The following is a 23023-nucleotide window of genomic DNA, read 5'->3' on the forward strand; positions in this document are numbered from 1 at the left end:
TGTAGAATTCCATTGTTCCTGAGTCTCCATAGCTGCATTTCCAGTGGTCAGTAGCCACATGTGGCTACAGGCTCCTGTACTGGACAGGGCAGATACAGAACACATCCATTACTGCAGAATGTAAATTGCTCCAATTTATTCAGGAGGATATCCAAGTTATATCTCCTGAAATAAGTTATTAGTCTAAATGGACATGTGTAGGGTTGTATACAAATATCTTTTTTAGAATCAACTTTGTATTTGGGGGAGGGGCATAGCTTTTTCCTCTAGCAATACCTAGACATGCTGATGAACACCCAGTGTGTTCCTTGGCACCCGTATCTGGGTTCAGTCCTCCAGGTGAGGGTATTCAGTGTGAGGGGATAAAAAGGGCAGAAGAGAAGTCTGCAGCTACCCAGGGAATTTGGAGATTTAACACTGAAGTTTCCAATTTCTTGGCTCGTCTCATTGGTTCAGAATCGTCTCTGTTATATCTTGGATCTAGATATCCCTAAAGGTTATTACTTTTTACTCTTCACCCTCCTCTATGTAGAATTAGAAAAAATTCAACACAAACTTTATGATTCTTGATTCCCAAGCTTTACTGGTTGATGTGACTTTGGCCAGGTTACACCCCTCTGAGTCCCAGCGTCCTTGACTCTCAAATGGGAATAATAATAGTACCTATCTCATAAGGTTACTGTAAGGCTGACATTATTTAAAGTACCTAGTGTGGTTCCTGGTTCACACCGAGCACTCAACAAACGTTCGTAACAGTACTTATGTAGTTATTGCTTTGTTGGTGACACTCAAGGAAAGTCTCGGGGACTGTGTTGGGCTGATACTCTGAAGCCTCTTGGTTGCCATAAAGGAATCAGCACAAATTGCTATTTTAAGTAAAAAAACATAGAAATGATTTCTTCTTCTATGATTACTGCTCTATCAGACTAACAAACAATTTTAAGGGCCTTTGTGCTAACAACATGTAATTATATAATTTAGGCCTCTTATGAATTTCACTGACTTGTGTAATTTTGCTTTCTAGAACCCATCTGCATCTTAGCCTGGTAATCATTCGAGGCTTGAAACAAAATGATCTCTTACTGCTTTGAAAATCGTCTATAAATTAGACATTTTATCAATCGAGTCTAGTTTTCCCCATATTTCATATGAATTAGGGACTCTCTGGGAGTTTTGTTGTTGGTTAGGATTTCATCATTTTCATTTCTTAGGCTGTCCCTCTTCCCCTCATTATCAGGCAGGACACCTTGTATGTCCCAACTATATTATCTAAGATTCATGAAGCATAATCTCTGTCTTGTGAGCAGATTTTCAAAAAGCAGCTAAATTCAGTCATGGGTGGAAGGTCATATTAACAAAAGTGGACGTTCATGTGGGAGAAGTAAGTGGTTACAACAAAAGCCATCATAAGAGTTGAAATCTGTATCTTTAAACATTTCTACAACACATGTGGAATCTGGGGAAAGGTTAGACCATAAAAATATTTTCAATATTTAAATTTAGAATATTTTGGTAGTGATAATACCAGTTAGATAACCAGTTTAGCAAGTTAATTTTAAATGATTATCTTTTTTTAATTATAAATTTTGGCTTTCAATGCTGATATATGGTAGCTCAGTGTAAAGGAATTAAAGCTAAAGTTGGTCTTTAAATGATGTTTTTTATCTCTGGGTTTTGCTTATTCTATGTTTGCATTAATTTAGGGCCCCTAGTATAAGGCATTAAGTGCATTGGCTTGAAGTACATGAAATAAAAAGGCATTAAGCAACACTCCATGGAATAATACTCAGCAATAAAAAGAAACAAACTACTGATACACCTGGATGAATCTCTAGAGAATTAAGCCAAGTGAAAAAAGCCAATACCAAAGATTACATACTACATATGAATTGTGTCCCCCCCACCCTTCCCAAAAATTTATATATTGAAGTCCTAACTCCCAAGACCTCAGAATGGGTGTGTATTTGGAGACAGGGCCTTTAAAGAGACAATTCAGTTAAAATGAGGCCTTTAGAGTGGGCTCTAATCCAGTCTGACTGGTGTCCTTGTAAGAAGAGGAAATTTGGACACAGAGAGACACCAGGGGTGCGTGTGCAAAGAGGAAAGACCATGTGATGACACAGCAAGAGGGCGGGCTTCTGCAAGCCAAGGAGAGAGGTCTCAGAAAACCAGCCCTGCTGACACCTTGATCTTGGACTTGCAGCCTCCAAAACTATGACAAGACAAATTTCGGTGTTTAAGTCACCCAGTCTGTGGTATTTTGTTATGGAAGCCCTAGCAAACTAATACACTGCATGGTTCCATTTACTTAATATTCCTGAAATAAAATTTTAGAAATAGAGAACAGATTAGTGGTCACCAAGGGTTAGGAATAGAGGGAAGGTAGGTGTGGCTACTGTAAAAGGATAATAGAAGGGGTCCTTGTGGTGATTGAGATGCCCAGTATCTTGACTATGGTGATCAATACACAGACCTACACATGACAAAATTTTACATAACTAAACACACACGCACAAACGACTACAAGTAAAACTAGAGAAATTTGAATAAGATGGGTGGATTTATCAATGTTCCTATCCTATACGAATACTGTATAGAACAATGTTATATTTTACAGTAGTTTTGCAAAATATTACTATTGGGGACAAGGTAAGGGATACCCAGGATCTCCCTGCATTATTTCATACAACTGCATATGAATCCTATACCCTAGCAATAAAAAATTCAACTAAATAAAAGGCATCAGCAATCAAGATGTCCTTCCATAGGTGAATGACATAGAAATTGGTAATCCATAGAATGGAATATTATACAGCAATAAAAGAAATGAGCTATCAAGCCACAAAAAGACATGGATGAACCTGAAATGCATATTGTTAAATGAATGAAGCCAATCTGGACAATAAACTGCATGATTCCAACTATACGACATTCTGGAATGGGCAAAAGTATGGAGAGAGTAAAAGGTCAGTGGTTGCCAGGTGTTTGGGAGGTGGGAGGGAGAGATGCACAGGCAGAGCACAGGGAATTTCAAGGCAATGAAGCCATTGCATGTGATGCTTTAACGGTGGATGCATCACAGCATGCATTTGTCCAAATGCACAGAACATAGAAAGATGAACACTAGTGTCAACTATGGACGTTAGTTGAAAATAATGTATCAGAACTAGTACATCCATAATAACACATGTATCCCACTAGTGCAAAATGTCGATAACACAGGAAACAAAGCGGGGAGGAGGGATGGAAGGAATCCATGGGAACTCTCTGTACTTTCCCCTCATTTCTCCATAAATGTAAAACTACTCTACAAAATTGTCTATCCCATCAGACTGCTACACAACCTCACACAGCCCACATTTTCCATAATACCTGTCCTCGGATCCACTCCGTACAGACTCCTCAATTGTTAGAGTCCCAGGAGACCCAAGAGATCAGCCAATAGAGCAGCTTCCAACTAACGGTTTTCGAATGTAGTCATGGGGACAACACTGCAGAGGGAACCCTAAATTCATCCACCATGAGGTTGTACATTCAGGAAATTGCCTTCGCTGACATGGGATCAGATCATCCCCACATGGAAACACAGATTATCTCATGCACACGAGAAGCTCAGAACTGGTAGTGTTACACGGCTTTGAATAATTTTAAAATAGAGAGGGTGAATCTTCATAAATGCCATTAGGTTGAAAAATATGTCATCGCATGAAGTTCATAAGAGAAAACAACAACAGGGACCCCCAGTGATTATGACAGTGAAAATTTGCCCAACACATCCTTTTCCAGCTTAGAAAGCTGAGGCCCAAGAGCATGGAAAACATCCTCAAGGTCATAGGACAAATTCAAAGAGACAAGCCTGAAGGGAAACTTCCAGACTCCAGGTCCAGCTCTCACCCACAACAGCCTCTGGCCTCTCAATACACACTCCTGGCTTAAGCCCCCTCTGCCCGTACTCTTCCGCTGCTATCTGGTGTATGTGTGACTCACGACACTTTCAGTACTATTTACATAAAAATGGTCCGCAGCAGTTAGGTCTTCATTAACTTTGTCCTTCAAAATATCCTTGACTGACATGGAATGAGATATTCTCTAAAACCTGCCTGATTGCTAGTTTCTATCTGGTTGAAAGATCCCAAATAACTCATTAAAAATTACGAAGGACGCATGAACCTACAGGATGTAACAGAGTGGAACTGCGGGAGTTAAGGGAGTAACTGAATTAAATCCATACTTTAAGGCTCAAGGCAAAAATCCCTCTTCTTTTAATGGTAAGGCAAGAACAGACATTTCTAAATCCTCAGATACTTGTACTAAACTAATTTGGAACTTTGGAAACTAGGCTCACCTTCAGGATACTGAACTATGACACATGCTAGACATAAAAGCTCATCTGTGACCTGAACCTTGTTTGTCCCTCTCTGGATCAGGATATTTTGATAACTCTTGGTGGTGTCACTGTCATTTAACTGATCCTCTCCGTTTATGTGTTCCCGCTGGCTGTCTTAAGTGGCAGTGAGCCAACACATACAAGCTTGCTATGTGCTCTCCACCAATGGGACTCGGAAGGTAAGACTGGGGCAAGAAAATAGCATATTGGTCAACAGCTCAGACAGTCCTGAGTTTGAACCCCAACTTCACCACTTTCTAGTTCATAACCTTAGATAAGTCACTTAATCAGCAGAATAAGTTGTGGACCTACTATGTGCCAGGCTTATTCTATGTATTGGAGAAACAGCAATGAACAAGGCAGATAAAGTATTTGCCCACCAAAAGCTTAGTTCTTCTCGGGGCAGAAGGAGCTTTTCAGACAATAAGTAAGCAAGCAAGGAAAGCAAATTTCAGAAATGTGAAAAGTTCTAAGAAGAAAAAAAATGAGGAGGGGGAGATGCCTAGGTGGGAGCTATTTTTGATTGGGTGATTAAGGGAGGCCTCTCTGAGGAGGTGGCATTTTAGCTGAAATCTGAATAATGAAGTATTCAGCCAGTCAATGAAGGGACAGAAGAATTTCCCAGGGAGCTGAAACAGCAAATGCAAAGATCCTGAGGCAGGGATGAGTTGAATGTATTAGGGAAAGGAAATGAAAGAGCAGAAGGAAGGTCAGTGTGCTTGTTTGGAGCATAGTAAGTAAGGGAAAGAGCATTAGAAAAATAAATAAGACACAGAAAGCATACACTACAGTGTCCACACATAATAAGAGCTCTGTACGTTACAACTTAAAAAGTGGAAGAATATAATAATATCTTTTGTTGGTAAGTCTCAATAAGTATTGGCATCCTCAGAACCAATATCCATTGGCAACGCTGATCAAACCAAACACTTTTCGATCTAGCCTTTAATGTATTTTACATTTTTTTCAATAATGACTGTACTTAATGTAGAAATTTATTTCCTCTAAGTGCAGAGCTACCACTCAACAAATCCAGTTCATAAGGATTCCTTCTCATTGATGCACATTTTCTGCCAAGGCCCAGCACAAGGCTCATGCCAAGATACATATTTGCCCAATAAGCCGTAATGGTTTAATACATCAGGTTGAAAATCCACCATTTGTATTTACCATGTTATGTGAATTAATCCTGTATTCTAAAACTATCATTAGAGCTGCTTTCAGTATAATTAATCAGCATGGTGCATCTTGATATTATTCTGTATGGAGAGAGTGATTGCAGCTCGGGTCCCCAGCATTCTGTTGGTAAAGAATTTAATTGCGAGATGTGCTGTTTGTCAAAACAATATAAGACGGGGGTGGGGGACAGTGGGAGAGAAAGAAGGGGGATGAGAATATTTCCTTCTTTCTTTAAGTGCCTTTGCAAGCAGGCCGAAAGTGCAGAGGTTGGGCACATATTTTAAGAATCCTCTAATGATACCCTATAACATGTTGATTCAGAGCCTCTGTGGGTTTTTGAATAAATAACAAGAATCCTTCAAAATTTATACAGCTTACTAAACAGGGGGGTGAGGGGGAGAGTTGTCTTTTAATGTCACTTTTTGTGTCATCATTTTTAAAAGAACATACATTTTTGGTGGGAATTTGGGATGAACAGCTTGGTGTTCTCTTCATATTTTCTATCCCCCCACTCCAAATGACTGAGAAGTAAGTGAAAGCTGATTTTTTTCATCTCCTCAGATAAACATGAATTCTGGGCTTGCTGCTCTCTCTGCTCAGGAAATTCTTCTGGCTCTGCTCAGGACGATTTATTCGTATCCTTTAGCTCTGAGCTTACATGTTATCTCCCCAGAAGCTTTTCCTGGTCACCTACTTAAGTAGGTTCTCATTACCCATCTCACACTCTTATTCTCTCCTGTGATGTCCTGTTTCATTTTCTTTATAGCAATATTTATAATTGTTAATGATTTGCAAGTATAATTTGTACACACTGTGAAAGCCGACGGTAATGGTTCTATACACATCTATGCTCTCTTCTCTTGGGCTGTACAACTAGATACTAGCAGGCCTGCCTTGGTTGTGTACAGTCATGTGACAGACTTCAAGAATGTGAGCAGACTGGACAAGGATCATGTCTAAGCCCAGGGTATTAAGAAGTCCATGTGCCTCCTCCATGCACTCCTTACCCTTCAGCTGGATGGATGGAGACAACCAGGTTCTACAGGACAGCAGACACACAAGACGAAGAGAGCCCTGTTTCCCACACCACTTCCTGGACAAGAGCTACTCTACTCACCAACAGGAACACCTGCCTTGTACCATTATGTGAGCAAGAAATCACTTCTGCTGTATGTGAGCCCTTATGTATTCTGTGGTCTATTTGTTACAGCAGCTAGGATTATCCTAACTAATAGACCCCCAAGTAGAATACAAGTTTCATTAGGACAAACGCCCTGTCTTTCTTGTTCATCACAATATACTCACCACCTACCACATCCATAAATACTACTGAGCGCACACATGCAAGAGTGAATGAATATATCTTACATTTATATTCATATGTAGTCATAGATCTAACATTTATACACAGATACAGATTTATAGCCGATGGAAAAACTTTGTTGGAGAGATAAGATGAATTTGGAAATGGATACTTTACTTCAAATCCTCCAGGTATAATATTATAGTATCTACCGTGGAGACAGCTGGTACCCAATTCTTGTTCCTCCCCTCACCGTCATCATTCTGCCAGCCCCAACAAGGAAAGCTATTGATAAGGATTTAAATCTTAACCTTGAATTGTCTAGCTCCTGTCAGTTAAAACCCAGACCCATGACATGATTTTAACACAGTCCTTTGACATTAGCATCTTTTTAGTGTCAAGATGAAGAAACAGGCTCATTTAGTCACAGTGAATTTCTCCCTGTCATGAGCTGTTTCCAACCCCAGCTTACCACCCCCAGCCCCGCCCCTTCTGCCTTCCTCTCTTCCTCTCCACCTCCCCACACCCACCAGCACTGAATGAAGCCTGTATCCGCTGTTGTATTTAAGCAAGTTTGTTACCCTAACCACAGCCTGGGGATTTCAAAAGAAAACATCCATTGTAAATTTAAAAGAAAAAAAAAAAAAAGAAAGATTGTACCAGATCTCCACAAGGCTTATTCCATACTGCCTTAAAGTATGAACACAGCCAAGCTCTGCGAAAAGTGATTAATTTCTTGAAAACGCTAAGGTCACACTAATTGACATGACCTGTGTAATTAAGCAGTCTCTGTTTACACACCAGAAGCTCAGCCGCTGGGAGGCTGAGTTCGCTTGACAGGATGTCTTTACATGTCAAGAGATCAACAACCTTTCTTATGTCCTCCTCAGTCACCTACACAGGCCCCTGATTGCTGTTCAGAGGATTCACGCTCTGGTGTGGCTGTATGAAGATCAGGCTGACCTGGTAAGAATACAAAATGGGATGAGAGAAAAAGAGCGTCCGTGACAATTGGAACGAGCCCACTTAATAGGCAGGAGAACACATTTTCCATCAGACGTCTCCAGGTCTCTGGTTTTCAATATAACTGGGAATAATCACATTGAGATGTAAAGAGGAAGCCAGAGTTTGTTCATGCCAAAAATACACTGACTCCCCCTCGGAGGAAGCATAAAAACATTTGAAACCAGCTTCCCAACTAGTGTACTACGAGAAAAATGATGGAAATTATGTCTTGTTCATAGGAAATCTTCAGCCAGTGTCTCCATGACACATCTCCATCAGCCAGGTTAGCTCCGGAAAAGACCAATGTTCCCCTCTCGGTTCAGTCCTAAGATGGGGAACTTTGGTGTGATTTCTTAACAGTGCTCGGAGAATGCCGGGGCCCTTTTACTCAGGCTCCATCTACGTAGGGGGTCTTTCTTGCCCTGGAGAACTGGCCCAAACCTCCATAGGTTAGTTAAGTGAAGCTCAGGAAGGCTTCTGATTAATAGCTGAGAATTTTTTCTAAATTTCATGCAAGTAAAAATGGACCAGCTCTGCTCAGAAACAAGGTTCAAGTTCCTCCCCCTCCACATAACTCTGCCCTCTGCTTGGTGAACTTGGTGGTGTTCCAATGTTCTTCAGGCAGATGGTGTCTTTAGACCCTCATAGGGTGAACACCTCTCCTGAAAGCCCCTCCTTGGCTTGTCTGAGATTCCAGTACATATCTATGGGAGCCACTGTGGCTCTCAGGCATCGAGACACCTCCTTATTGCCTCACTGAGTATCTGCCGACAAACTCCAGACACGTTCTCGCCTGTTCCACATTAGATAACATCTGAGTCAGGCTGATTGGGTTGGATCACTACCTCGCTACTTAGTAGACGTGTGACTGTGGGTAAATTGCTTAACTTCTCTAAGCCTCAGTTTCCTCATTTGTACAATGAGATTAATCCATAATTGCCCATTCCTAACAGGGATGTTGTCGAGATAAATATGATAACTCATGTAAATACTTAGTAGAATACCTCTGACAAAATAAGTACCCAATAAATATTAGCTTTATCATCATCATCATTATGGCCAATGTCCATAGATATACATCAAGGTACACATATGGACAGGTATATTTATACACACGTATATGGAACACACTGAATGTAGACACCAATATAAACTATCATCACCCCGGCACTTAATGCAGTTAGGAGTGAACCAAGACAAAACATAGGAAGAAAAGCCAGCTTGGGATGGAGGCACAGGGAAAAAAAAAATGGAGGATGATAATGGAGTTTGGGGCTCAGTGAGCTGAAGTTTCTGGAAATTTCCAGCAGGCAGCTATTTGTCTAGGTCTGCGTCTGACTGCCAGGTCTCAAGGAGCCTGACGCAGAGTTCTCAAGGCCCCGAACATGGTTAAGGTGCTGGGGGTAGAGAAGATACTCAGGAGAGCCTGTAAAGTAAAAAAAAATAATGTGGCTCTCAGAAGGAATCTTAGAGAACCCCAACATTTACAGGACAGCAGACCAAGAGCACCCCTTGAGGGGCACTGACAATGAATGAATGTTGTTCTGAAATCCAAGGAAAAAGACGATTTAAGTAGGGTGCAATGGCTACCAGCATGAATTGATGCAGAGAAACAGGAGGAAACATTCATGAAAGAAATTAGACTGGAGAAAAAAAATGAAAAGGTCGAGTAAGGGCTATCTGAAGTTCTACTATATTGAGGCAATTAATCTATTCTATCACTGCATAAATATCCACGTGCCTACATGCATAAGACCCTGAGCTAATTATGTGAAATGATAATTAATGAAATGTGTAAACATATACAGATACAAAACAAAATGGTCAGTATTCATTCTGTCATAGGTTCTCTCTGTCCTCTCCCAGGAAGTAACCAGTGGGTGATGGGAACAAAGCAGGTTTAAATGTGAGATGCAGTATGGAATTCATCATTGTTAATAGAAAGTGATATAGCTCTTCTTCAACTCAAACATTGACTCTGTGGTGGCCAAGGTACCTGCCCCTACTGAGAGGGCCACCTACTTTAGGACAGCTGGAGAATCACAGCAAAGAGCATTGTCAGGGTTCAGATAAACCATATGGATTTGAAGGGCAGTGTGGACCTGTGTCGGGCAGCTCTCATGCCTAGTCAGAGTACATACATTCTTTTGGACAGTGGCACTGTCACCAAGAAGTCTGCCAAGGTCATCAGGTATAAGACTGAACCAGTGGTTCTCAACCAGGGGTGATTTTGCACCCCCACCCCAACCAGGGTACATTTAACAATGTCTGGTGACGTCAGTGTTTGTCATGACTCGTGGGGAGGAGCAAAAGGGTGAGGGGTTCTCTACTGGCATATAGCAGTAGAGGCAGTGACAACTGCTAAACATCCTACAATGCACAGGACAAACCCCCCTCCACCCTTCCACCAGCAAAGGATTATCCAGTCTAAAATGTCAATTCTACCCAGACTGGAGAAACCCTATAATGAAATAATGACCCAACTTCAGGTTGTAGCCAAGTTTTTTTCTCCAAAGGCTTATATTTATATTTTATCATTTGCAAATTACCTATGCACACAAAATGTCTTTCTTTCACATGTTGTAAAATAAGCAGAATCATCATTTTTATTCCATTTTACAACTGAGGCTTTCCAGAAATCTAACTCATGCCTCGTCATCGCATTAACTCTTCTACTACACAAAGAGAAACTCTTTTGTCTGCAAAAAGAAAACTTTCTAGACACTCAAAAATAATAGACTGAGTTAGTTTCTCATCAAAGAGCTACGTTCCTATATTTCAAGGCTTTCAGACATTTTACTAGCAGGTCCTATGAGGGAAAACAGGGCCCCAGAAATGTAACACAAATGCTCTGTCAATTTCCCAATGCCCCATAAGTCCACCTCTAACTGCTGCCCCGAGAAGCACAGTAAAGCTGACCCTGGTATTCGTAAGGCATTGCACATGTCTATGAGGCATGTCGATTAGACAGGAATTGGTTCGTGCCTGGATATGCCTCGTTCCTAACCCTAGCTTGGTCAAAGGAGATATAGGGCTCATCTCAAGGCCAAAGCAAGCTACAAAACCGTTTGGACTGAAACCAACTTCATGTTGCAAGACACTTAGCAACGCACACTTGGTGGCATCACATGCGTTGTTTCAGCAGCAAAGCTGACTCCCACTCAATACAAAATGTCCTGCGTGGGAACGAGAGTGCACAAGTCTTCCAACATGGGATCATAGGCTAGCCAGGAGAACCGTTTTCCGGAAAACTAGAAGTCTAAAGATTCTCCCCTTTCATCTCTGTTAGGACAAAAGGTGGTAAAGCCAAAATGAGTTTAGAGAAACACTTCAGAATCTCAGAAGACAACATCTTCTTTCCACTGAATTTGTTCTTTCATGGGGCTAGGGTCTCACCCCTTTAAAAAATCACCATCTTGGAGACTAAGAGATCTTGACATCTGAAAATCAATGCTCGGAATTATCCCTTCCCTCTCTCCCATCAGAAACGGGGCAGCTAAAAATGTTCAAGATTCTCTCAGAGCTCATACATTTCAACCTATACTTAAGGCTCACTAACTATACCTAGGAGCATATTTTAAGCACCATACAGACCGTATGGGCATACATATATGGGTCATTACACTGATGGGGAAAGTAGCATTGACCATGCAAATGAGCTAGCCATAAAATGAGGTGGAGGGCAATACTAGGGCCTAGAATCTTGCTACTCAAAGTGTGGTCCATGGCATTAGCATCACTTGGGAGCCCATTAGTTATGTAGAATTTCGGGCTGCCCCAGATGTCAATTAGCACTTTAACAAGATCCCCAGGGGATTCTTGACACTTTCAAGTTTGAGAAGCACCTGTCTAGGACTTAAACAACCTTTACTAAAACCCAACTACCATTCTGTGTCATGGAAGTTAACACATTTATTTTCACATCTTCTTCCTTTAGTAAATGCATAATGATATGAGGTTAGCATGCCTCTCATGCTTTAAATGGTGGCAGATCTGATGGGTGCTTGAGAACATTTACCTGTGCTATACAAGGAGACTTTTGAAACAGAACTGAGTGCCACTCATATTGGTCTAGATACGCCCTGCTTCTTAAGGGGTGGATTTTTAATGATAATTACTGCTAACCATTTCCAAGATTGGAAGAGGAGAATGCAGACAAAGGAAAAAGGTGGTATAATTCTCGTACAGAACAAAGTTCTTATTTCCCAGTTTTCTAGTTGGAAAACTTGAGGCCACAATTCATCATTTCTATGTATTTCGCTTCCCCTGCAATGGCTGAAGCCTGAGTCCATTCTGGAAGCCAAACTAGGCTGAACCCGTGAACGCAGGTGGTACGGTCCCATTCTTCTCTAATAAAAACAACTCCTAGAGAGCAGAGACCTGGGGGACTAAGAACCTCACCTGCTCTTCACCCCTGGGGAAGCAGCTATACTCTATATCTTCTTCTACCTAAGACTTTTTTACCCTCTCCTGATATTGATGTCATTATTGAGATTTAAGAAAGACAAGACAGACCCACCTGGAATCTCCGCATATCACGTGGGTTTCCTGCATTCTTTAGGCAATTTTGGTTACATTTGAGGAAAAATTTCAAGAAGAACCTGTGAAGAAACAAATTATCACAGTTAGCATTTCAGTCCTGACACAGAAGGGAACAAAAAGTAGTAAGTCGCTTTTGGATTGTGCATTCTCTGCGCAGTTTCTAATATATTCAGAATGGTGTTAGAACCAATATTTTGTTTAAAAAGCTTTTAGCCTTTGTTTTGCATCCAAGCTGGAATGGACAGCTCTCAGGACTGCCAACAGATCTCACAAAGAATTAAGCCCCCAAGGAAGTATTTTCACTCTGACAGAGGGAAAGTCTTCAGCATAATTTACAGTAGGCTCCAATTGGGTATAATTGCCTGAGAATTACTCATGGTCCCTAACAACATGTAATTTAAGCCCTGTAAATTCACAGATGATGGCCCAGCAAAATACATGCTGGATGAATAGAAGGAGATGGTAAACACTTAGCATCTCCAAATAAAATATCCTAATTAGTAGTACCCATGAGCTGTAGGTAAGATGCACGTACTGACTGAAGTCCTTTGACTTCTGTATGTTTTTCTTACATGACCAACTGTAGACAAAAGCTATTTGTGACTGAATAAGAAATGTGCTGTCTCACTGTCACCTTGGTCCGTAAATTGGTTTTAGAGTCAGGTCCATGGGTTTTACTTGCTAGGGTGACCGGAGGTCCCAATGAGCCAGGAACAATCCCAGTTGACACCCGTTGTATTAGTGTAAGCATTAATAATACCCATTGTAGCTTGCCAAAGTATCCTGCTATGGATGATAAATTAGACGGTCACCCTATAACTTTCCGAGTTATTTCTTATGTCGCAACTGTGGAAGTCCATCAGGTAAAGGCAGCAGATATCAAAGGCATCCTTTAAGGGCATCCATGTGGCCACCTGTATGGTTTCCACCTGCCCAGGTTTGGTGGAGGAAGCATTTTAAAGGCCACCTTAAATGCTTCATTCTCTTTTACTTTTAGCCCTGTGATTTCAGGCCCAAATATTTTCCAAAAAATATCAGAATGATTAAAATGCCAGTCAGTTAAATTCTTGTAGGAATTTTCCTTCTTCACCTTTCCCACCTCACATCTACACGGGAGTAAAATTCCCACCTCAATACACGTAATTTGTGAAGAACTATCACACCACGATGCCTCAGCCTGAATTCAGCTCTGAGCACAAAGTCCACCAACCAAATAACACTGGCGCAATGAGAGCACAGGGCAAAGACGCTCCGAGTTGAACCAATTTCTGAGTCCTACACTGAGAGAAGTCCCAGAAGAATCTCTCTTCTTCCTGGTCTCTCATCATCTGCCAAAAGGGGAGTATGGTGTGGGAATGACTCTTTGAAAAGGGGCAATAACTTGGTCAACCAAAAGGATAACATTTTAAAATGGAAACATCTTCCTGAAATGGCCCTTTCGACATCATGCAACATTCAGCTGCCCATCCATAAAAGCATGCTTCTGAGTATTACTGCCCCTGCTTCCAGGTTCTCTCCACAGAGGCCAAAGTTTATCAGCCTTTCATATAAGACAAATGACTCATGGAACACGGCTGAAGCCCAACTGTGCAAAGTGAAATCTGGCCCTGCCACCCCTTTCCCCAGGACTAAGAGCAATGCTGTCATTCCCTGGGGCCATCGGCTGGTTCTGACTTGTGTCCCCTTTCCATTAGGTAGACTTGGGAAAGGACAGGGCTTGAGGGAATAGTCACACTCCTGAGTGACCTTGCATTGGCCCTTTCCTCTGAGCTCTCAGAAGGCAGGTGCTGGGTGGCCCTAGTGACCACAAGTGGCTTTCAGAAACTATTGAAAGTAGAAGAGCTCAGGATAGTAAGAGTGCCATCTTGCTGGGGTTCAAGCCTACGTCCAAAGACACCCGAAATGTGAAAACTGGATGCTTTTTTCAAGTACAGCTAGTTGCAAGGGCATATTTAAAAGCCATCTCAAGCCCCAGAAGAGAGCTTATTACCACTAAGTTGACAGTGAGAGTCGGTGTGATATGGTGGAAAAGCCACAGCCTTTAGAAATACCCAGAATGGGGCTCATATCCCAGCACTGACAGGCACTGCTGTGTAGCTTTGGGTAAGTAGCTGAATTTGGCTGCACCACACTTTCCTTATGTATATGTTGGGTATAATAACAGTCCCTACCTTATAAAGCAATTGTGAGAATTAACTGCGATGGTGTATAGTGCCTGGCACACAGTAAGCAGGGCGATGGGGGCAGTAATAATAGTAACAACTTCATGTACTAGGTGCTTACCTCATGCCCAGCACAGTGCTAAAAGATTCAAGTACATTTTCCCATTTAATCCTCCTAAATGACCTCTGCTATTAGTCCCATTTTATAGATGAGGAAACTGAAGCTCAGAGAAGTTCAATAACTTGCCCAAAGTTTAGTCAGTAAGTGTGAATCTAGAACTCAAGTTTGGACGGAGCCTGTGCCCTTAACCATTATGCTATAGTAATTTTAGTAATAATAGGCATAGTACAGTATTGATATTAACTGCTAATTGTACCATCGACAGCAATTGTACCACAATAGCAACTGTACAAATACAAGTAAGTACGAGCAATCATACAAGTAACAGTAGTTATTAGTATTATTATTTCCACACCGCAAACATGAATATTGTGGAGGGAGACGTCACTGCCATTCTCCCTCCCTCCCTTGTTCCTCGGGGTGGATAATATTTGCCGCCTGTGTGTGTTTAAGCCATTTGAGCCCAGACCCGACAGCCAGATTCAGGTTGTGTTAGAAGGAGCTGTCAGCACACCCTCTGGCATCTTCAAGTCAGACAACTGCTAACCACCATGAGGGGGTCCATCTGGTGCCAAAATGGGTTTTGAAAGACAGGCAAACAGGACACTAGCTCTGCCAGAGAGAAACAGAATCAAGAGAGCAGGGAATCTTCTGCCTCCTGGATGAGCAGGGGCTAGGCTTCTGTCAGCAGCCCGTCGTTAGCACAAAAGCTATGCCGGGCACACACCGGATCCCCATTACCCTAAGCTGCCCTGTCACTTGGCATGCTGGCAGAAGCTCCTGCCCTCCCTCTCCACAGCGGATCACTTGCTGAAACTGAAAGCTTGACCATCTGTCGTGGGGAAGACACGGAGTCAACTGGTGCCCGGGGCCTCACACAAGCCCTTATGTGGCAAAGACGTTCTGAAGGGCCGATTCTTTCGGGGCAAGCCAGCCCTACCCCAGGGGGAGCCTCAGGAATTCTTTCAAAGTTTTCCCCTAAGTATATGCCAAATGTCTGACCCTTTAGGATCGCGCTTCCTTAAAGGAACTGAGAGGACTTAGAAGCAGGAGCTAAAAATACCCGCACTGAGAGGCAGAGTTAGACGGGGCACACAAATTGAAGGGATGGTTTTATCAGACTGTTTTTAAGGCATTTGTAAACCCAGGGACACGTGCACGTCTGCTGGCCTGCGGAGAAGATCTCAGGTTCTGCGGGGGCTTTTAACAAAGCGGAGGTTATTGTAACTCAAAACCTCACCTTTGTCTAACGAATTACCACAGTTTGTGTGGCGGGTGTATTTGATAAAGTGTTGTCAGGAGAGAGAGTGTGGCAGCCTTATCCCAACCGTGGGAAGCTGACCTGCAGCAGGACAAAGCCCCTATTGACCCTGTAGAGTTCCAAAGAGTTCCATAAACTCCAGGAAATAGCCCGACCAGGACCGAACTCCAGTCTTTGGGCGGGGAGGGGGTGGGGAGAGGGTGGGGAGAAACCTGGCCCTTTTCCATTAACTTTCAATACGAATAATATCATGTTGTGTAAAGCACTTTATCCCCAGTATCTCACTGAATCCTCACAGAAATCCTATCAATTAGGCATGCCGCAAATAACCAACCCATTTAAAAGGCAAAAAAACTAAAACACAATACAATTAAGATACTTATCTACAGTCAAAATTAACTAATACCCCACATTGCCAAAAGGACTTACTATGGTGTGAGTTTTCTCCATGAATCACAGGACTTAATAAGTGACCTTGACCATCGCTTAGCCTGACTTCCTCATCGTGCATATGAGAAAATTGAGAGAGATCAGGAGACATGACAATAGTGAAACACTCTTATTAGTCACGAGAGCTAGAACTATCAACCATATGTCCTGACTTCTAATTGTATGATTTTACCAGCATAATGTTAGCTTTTCAAAAGCCAGCCCAATAAGAGCTCAATACTTGAGCCATTAAACTTTGTCATCTACTATCTCAATTAGGATAGTGACAGTCATAAAACCAAAAGTGACATCCTATTAAAAAAGTCGTGTTTAGGTTCATCAGTCAGGCTAATGTAGGACATTGGCTCATCATTGAACATTAACTGAACGGGACACAGGTTTGTGGAACAAAATTGTTTATTCAATGATTTCCTTGTATCACATTTTACCAACCAATAGCTATTCAGTATATTGAGTAGCTTCCACGTCGCTAGCATGGTGCTGGATACCAGAGGTACCTTAGGCTCTCTCAAGAGGAAAATTCAATGAATTCTCCAACAAAATTTGAACCATCTATAGTAAATGATGGTGTAAAATAACAAAAAGCCAGCTCTGTGGACCTAGTACATGGCACAGGATTCAGAATCCAGCAGGTTTCCTGTAAATATGGGTTCAGCTAAACAGAACCCAGGACCTCTGCAATACAGACAATAGTAGAGCATAGTGGACAAGAGTTCAGATTGGAGGTAAGACAAGCCTGAGTAAATTTCGACTATTCCCTTGAACCGCAGTGGTCTCATTAAAACATGGGAATAACAGTACCTCTCTCCCAGGGCCACTGTGTAGCTTCACTGTTTAATTAATTATGTGACTTCAGATAAATTATTTTATCTCGCTGTGCCTCAATTTTCTCATCTGTAAAATGGAGGGAAATAACAGAACTGACCTCAGAATGTAATTGAGAATTAAATGAGTAGCATAGGTGGAGTGTTTAAATAGTAACTGGCATAGAAAAAGGAATAATTATTTTCATCATCATTTATCCCTGGCAACTGGTCATTGCCTGGCACTCAGAGATGTTGAGATTTTCAGATACAAAAAAAAAAATTCTCTCTTTGAATGCTAAGGTTAAGAAAAGTGGGAAATATCTATATAAACCAATGCAAATTAAAAGTTTCATTGAATGACCTACAAAAAGTGAGGAAGCAGAAACCAAGGAGAGACAAAAATGACTCCAGCAGTTTTATCCAATTGGGCAAGACATGTAAAGGAGAGAGGTAGCAGCTTAAATCATGGAGGACTCCAGCTAGTCACAACTGAAGGGCACACACAGTAAAACTGTCCATTAAGCAACAGCTTGTACATCATTAATTATTATGCAAAGCATTGCAATAGATCTGGGCTGAGCAGGTTGAGTTTTTACCTCCCCAAACCAAATTCTGAAAAATCACGTCTGGATGTTTTCAGCTGCCCTCATAATGTCCAGGCTGGAAAGGGAAAGCATCAAGGCACACCTAAACCAAGATATAAAACCCCCATTTGCAGTCTGACGGCTCCCCGAAAGTTCCTCTGACTTATGCCCACAGATGGTTATGTGGCAGATGATCCTTCCCAAAGATATGCAGAACACGGAGACTCACTCTGGCCTGATGCAGGAAACAGCTGCGTGGAGAAAACTGTGGGGTCCCTTCTGTGTGAGTTCAAGCTGCTCCCACACACATGCACTCACTGGAGGGCAGAGAGGGAAATGCCTCATGATTCAAAGGGCCCCTTTCCATGGCCTACACCATCATCTTTGCTTTGGGAATAAAGTGCAGAACTGCCTGCCTCCAAGACCAAGTCTACTGCTCAGATATAACCAAGGAAGACTTTTCACGAGTACAGGGATTCTCCCAAGTTGAAACGTTTAACCAGAGAGCAGCTCTGCTTACCCCGACTGCCCAGGGCTACAAGAATGCCATCAACACCCCATGAGCCCTCCGTGGAGAGGGAAACAAGACTCCTATGGCCACCGCCATGAAAAATAGGTCTCCCTTGAAAACAGGGGAGCTAAAACAGCTGGAAAGAGAAAACTCTATTTACAATGTCAACATTTTGGGTTCCTGGTACACAGAAGTAGCAGCAGAGTACAGTTCATCCATGTGAAAACATGATACCCATAAGTCTGCCAAAATCCCACGGATGTGACAAGGGCAGGCTGTGTGAGGGCAAAGGTTTCTCACCACCAGGCTGAGCTTCTCTCCTTTTCTGATATGAAAACGCAGTACTGAGAGAGGACCTGCCTTGACTCAAACCCCTGCAGCTCTGTTTGAGAGGTGAGGAAGGAGAAAAGGGGAGAAATAAGATCACGGAGGGGCCTCCATGTAGCTGAAGCAAAGCGTCCTCCCTCTCCACAGCGGGAGGTGGAATGATACCAAGCAGTGGCACTATCTTGGGGATCCCTGGGGGACAGCATGTGTCTGCCCCTATTATTGGCCACTGACTTCAAGGAGTTTACCTTTTCTCCTGGCCAAGGTCCCTGAGATCTTGGGCATTTCTGGAAAGTGTTCTCAGCCTGAAGAGATGAACATGATCAACTTGAAAAAGCATTCATTACCTCAGAGTCAGAGTTTGACCTTGGTAAGAGAATATAAGTAGTGGAAAGGATTTCCAAAAAAAAAAAAAAAGTGTTGGGATAGCATAGCAACAGACTAAAGAATTTAAAAATAGTTTTAAGAAAAAGAACCCACTGCAAATAGGTCTCTCATGCGAGCAGTCAAGGTGGGAAAAGGCACCAGGATAGTGAAAAGAGAGAGGGGAGGACAAATACCCAGTGACCAATGTGGAAAAATTGCAATTCTTTAGAAATGACACGGAGAAGGGAAGTCAGAGCAAGGGTGCAGTCGCTTAACACCGAATACTGAAAGGTTTGACTGGAAATTAAACGAGCGAGTCTGACACACCCAGAGCAATGCAATCTGTGTATCGTAGAGAAGGCATTCATCTTCAGAGGTACTCTTCTACAAAGATTACTCGAATGCCAAGTGATCCTTACCACAGTGTAGTAAGGTACAAACACTGGCGCTGGGCAGACATTGGAATCATCCTAATAGTTCGATATGCAGCAGGAACACAAACCCAAGTGTTGGTCTGTCCTTCTCGGGGATGGGGACAGGCTGAGGACATGTTTGTCTTAAACTGTTTCCATTCCAAGGAACATGATCTGCCAGGAGTCACATGACACAGAGCTCCTGCAGACCCGGGGAGGGTCTGAAACAGGCATCAGGCCTCGGGACTCTGGGTCACTGATGCAGATCGCGCCCCGTGCTGGAAAAGACATAAGTGCGATGGTACCTCTGCTTCAGCAACAACGACCCATCCCACAGAGCCAAGCATAAAGCGTGAGGTAGGGGGGCCTCAACACCTCAACTCAGTAGTTAGTAGAGCACACTCACGAGTATTCCATGTGCAAGGCCCTGTTCTTGGTGCATGACATGTGTTAATTCATATACTTTTCACAACAACCCTACGAAGTACTATTTTTATTCTCATTTTATGGATAACGACACTGAGAAGTTATGTAATTTGCCCAAGGGTTCCTATTTAGTAAGTGGCAGGGCTGGGGTTTGAAGGTAGGCAGTTTGGCTCCAAGCCCACATCCATTACACTACATTCCTTTGTATATTATGTATATTATATTATGGGAGCATGGACCATTGACCATATCTGGCTATGCTCTTATCTTCATCTCCAAATTCATTCAGAATTAGAGCTAAAGTAAGCATAAAAATTTCTGGTATTGTCACTAGATTATTCCCAATTATAAGTTCCAATTTTGCTCATGACTCTTGCCCATGTGAAATGGGTTTTAACCATAATGAAAGCCCAGTGGGTGGGTCTAGTCATAGAGCCAAACCAAATTTAGAGAATGACAGCCAAATCAAAACCAATGGAACCAGGGTCTCCTGGGAAGAGTCAATGAACCTCATCTTAAAGATTTAGTTATGGGCCGGCCAAGGGGCACGATGGTTAAGAACTGGCCTGGGATGCCAGAGGGCCCCAGTTCAGATCCCACATATGAGGGCCAGTGACACTGCCCTCCACAGCTAAGATGCTGAACAACAGCTCAACCTGGAGCTGGGCTGCCGTGAGTCACCGGCTGCAGCCCCTGTGGCAGTGGGTTGCCGTGGGCTACCGTATGTAGCCAGCAGCCAGCGTGAGCGGCCAGCAGCCGCAGTGAGCGGCCGTCCAGAAGCCGGCGACTGATCTGCCTCGCCTGGGAAGAGCGCAATGATGGTGCCAACTTGGGCCAGTGAAGCAACGTCCTCCACAACTAGACTGAAGAACAAAATGACAGCAACTTGTCTGCTCCCCTTCCCCCAATTCCCCAGCACTGTTCCCATCCCCCAATTCCCCAATAAAAATCTTAAAAAAAAAGGATTTAGTTATATTATACGTATTTACCAGTCATACAAGTACCTATCTTTGAATGTCTTTCTTGCAGTCAGAAAGCCACAGGTTGAAAGTGAAAGACTTTTAATACCCCTCTACTTAATACTCATTTGTTTAAAATTAAAGCATATTCATTTAGAATCTCATGTTAGAATTTCACGTTTCCTCCTAAGGACTTCAAAAGGTTTCAATATTAATTTCCCCTGCGGATGTGATAGACAGCAGAAAGAGATCTAGAAGCTCAAATGCACACTAACAGAAGCATGTGGGCAATCCTGGGTGCTCAACTCACTAGTTTTCTAAAAAGCTTTATGAAGTACAAACATATTAATATCATTCATTTACGCAACCGACAAATAATCCCAGAGAGCCTAACATGTACCAATTCTTCTCCCTAATACCAATGGTACCATGATCACAACAACTTTGGTTCAAGTGCTTCTCCAAAATAAAAAGGAAAGGAAAGCACTTATAATCAAACCTCCAGGAAAAATCTTTGGCTCTGAGGATGATAGAGTATTTGAGTAATTGCCAAGTAAGGTTGAATACTCATAAAAAATTAACCTGTTTTGTGTGTTCTGGTGGGGGCTGGATCCAGGAATCTTCAAAGTCCCGATAATGTCAAGATTCCACCTTTGCAGACACATTGGTCCCTTACTCTTCACCTTCCAGCACTTTTTGCTTCAGTCACATTGTGTTACATCCTGTGCCATGAAGGTGAAGTGGCCTTCACCATAGGCTGCATTCCTGGGCCCTACACCATCTCAGCTTCCCACAATCCTACTTAGCCCTCCAGGTGCAGCCTAAACGCACTGTGTCCATGAAACCTTCCCAAAACCCCAAGCTAGAATTCATCTCTTCCTCCTCTATTCGATTACAACTCTTGTCACACTTGGCCTTCACATCTTGCACTCCAGTCACCTGAGTAATTGTCTGCCCCGTCCATGACACTACAGACCCCTTTAGAGGGCCTTTCTATTCACATCACCTAGTACGACTGAATATGAAAAACAGTAAATAAATATCTGATTTAAACTCACTGTAAATATTAAGAGCAGTTAACTTTGAATTACGGTACAAAGATTATTTTTTTCTTTCCATTTTTTTCCGATATTTTCTGAATTTTCTATAAATAGGCATTATTTAAGAAAAAATAAAGAACTTTATTGTTGTAAACACTGAAGTGACTATCATTCAGCATGGAACCCGGGGAATATTGCCCCCATTCTGCAATGGATAAATTACGTCCTAAAAATGATGAGCGTCTTGTCCAAAGTCTTTGTGCTTTAAGATTTGCCAGTTAATTCGAATGAGAACAGTTAAGAGCTATCCATCTCACACTCTGTACAGTGTAGATCATTTATTAGTTTCACATATGTATAATTCATAAAAGAGTATCAACTGGGCAGATTCCACGCCACTGGTCTCCTCAATTTCCTACTTAAAAATTCCTCAACAACAAAGTTTAAAATAGTATCTCCAAGTTAAACTTGCCATTGTCCTTAAAACATTTAAGCATAACCCAAAGGGACAAAAGACCCTTTGTGACAAATACTATGAAATAGATCTCCTCTCTCCAAAATTCTACAGACCTGCTGATGACTTTGTTGAAACCCAGTGCTGAAAGCTCTGGGTGGTTTGCTATTTCTTGGTTTAGCCTATTATTGCCTTAAGTCATCTGTTTCTTTATTCAGTCCATCTCTCATTCAGCCAGTATTTACTAAGCACTGACTGTGTGCCAAGTACAGAGACGGCTTCCTCCTGGCCCTTGTGGAAGCTCACCAAGGTGTAGTTCTCAGGCCACCTGTGTCAGAAATATCTGGGAACTTGTCCTGGTGGGAGCAGGTTAGGAGGTAAGGTATTCAAAAAGTTTCGATGTACACTGAATCTTGAGAATGAATATCCAATTTTTTTTAATCAATAGTAATGTCAATACCATGTGATAAATGCAATGATAAACTTATGTACCAGAAACAGTGAACTTCAGAGAAGGGATGGACATCTAGTCATGTGTCTTTGAGAACTTAGTGTAAAAACATATGTCAAATCACCTCTGAGTAAAAACAAAAGTTAAATTCCCTCACCCATCCCCAGCACAAGACACAGAGAAAGAAAAGTACTCCTAGTTGCCAGAGAAAGCTGACATTTGACAAATATTTGCTTCAAGGAAAAGAAACAAGCTAAATATTCCATAAAAAGAAAA

At 42.2% G+C, this 23023-nt stretch overlaps 1 protein-coding gene across 8 annotated transcripts in view; it reads right to left on the reverse strand.

Moving 5' to 3' along the window:
- The window catches only part of EBF1 (EBF transcription factor 1), a 382581-nt gene that overhangs the window by 131276 nt on the left and 228282 nt on the right, over positions 1-23023 (reverse strand). For all 8 annotated transcript variants that reach the window (XM_019654003.1, XM_019653999.1, XM_019654002.1 and 5 more), the window contains exon 7: positions 12394-12475. In XM_019654003.1, the coding sequence (XP_019509548.1) occupies positions 12394-12475 (82 nt within the window). The remainder of the gene's footprint in view (positions 1-12393; positions 12476-23023) is intronic.

This window comes from Hipposideros armiger, unplaced genomic scaffold (assembly GCF_001890085.2).
Source record: "Hipposideros armiger isolate ML-2016 unplaced genomic scaffold, ASM189008v1 scaffold_211, whole genome shotgun sequence".
Lineage (NCBI taxonomy): Eukaryota > Metazoa > Chordata > Mammalia > Chiroptera > Hipposideridae > Hipposideros > Hipposideros armiger.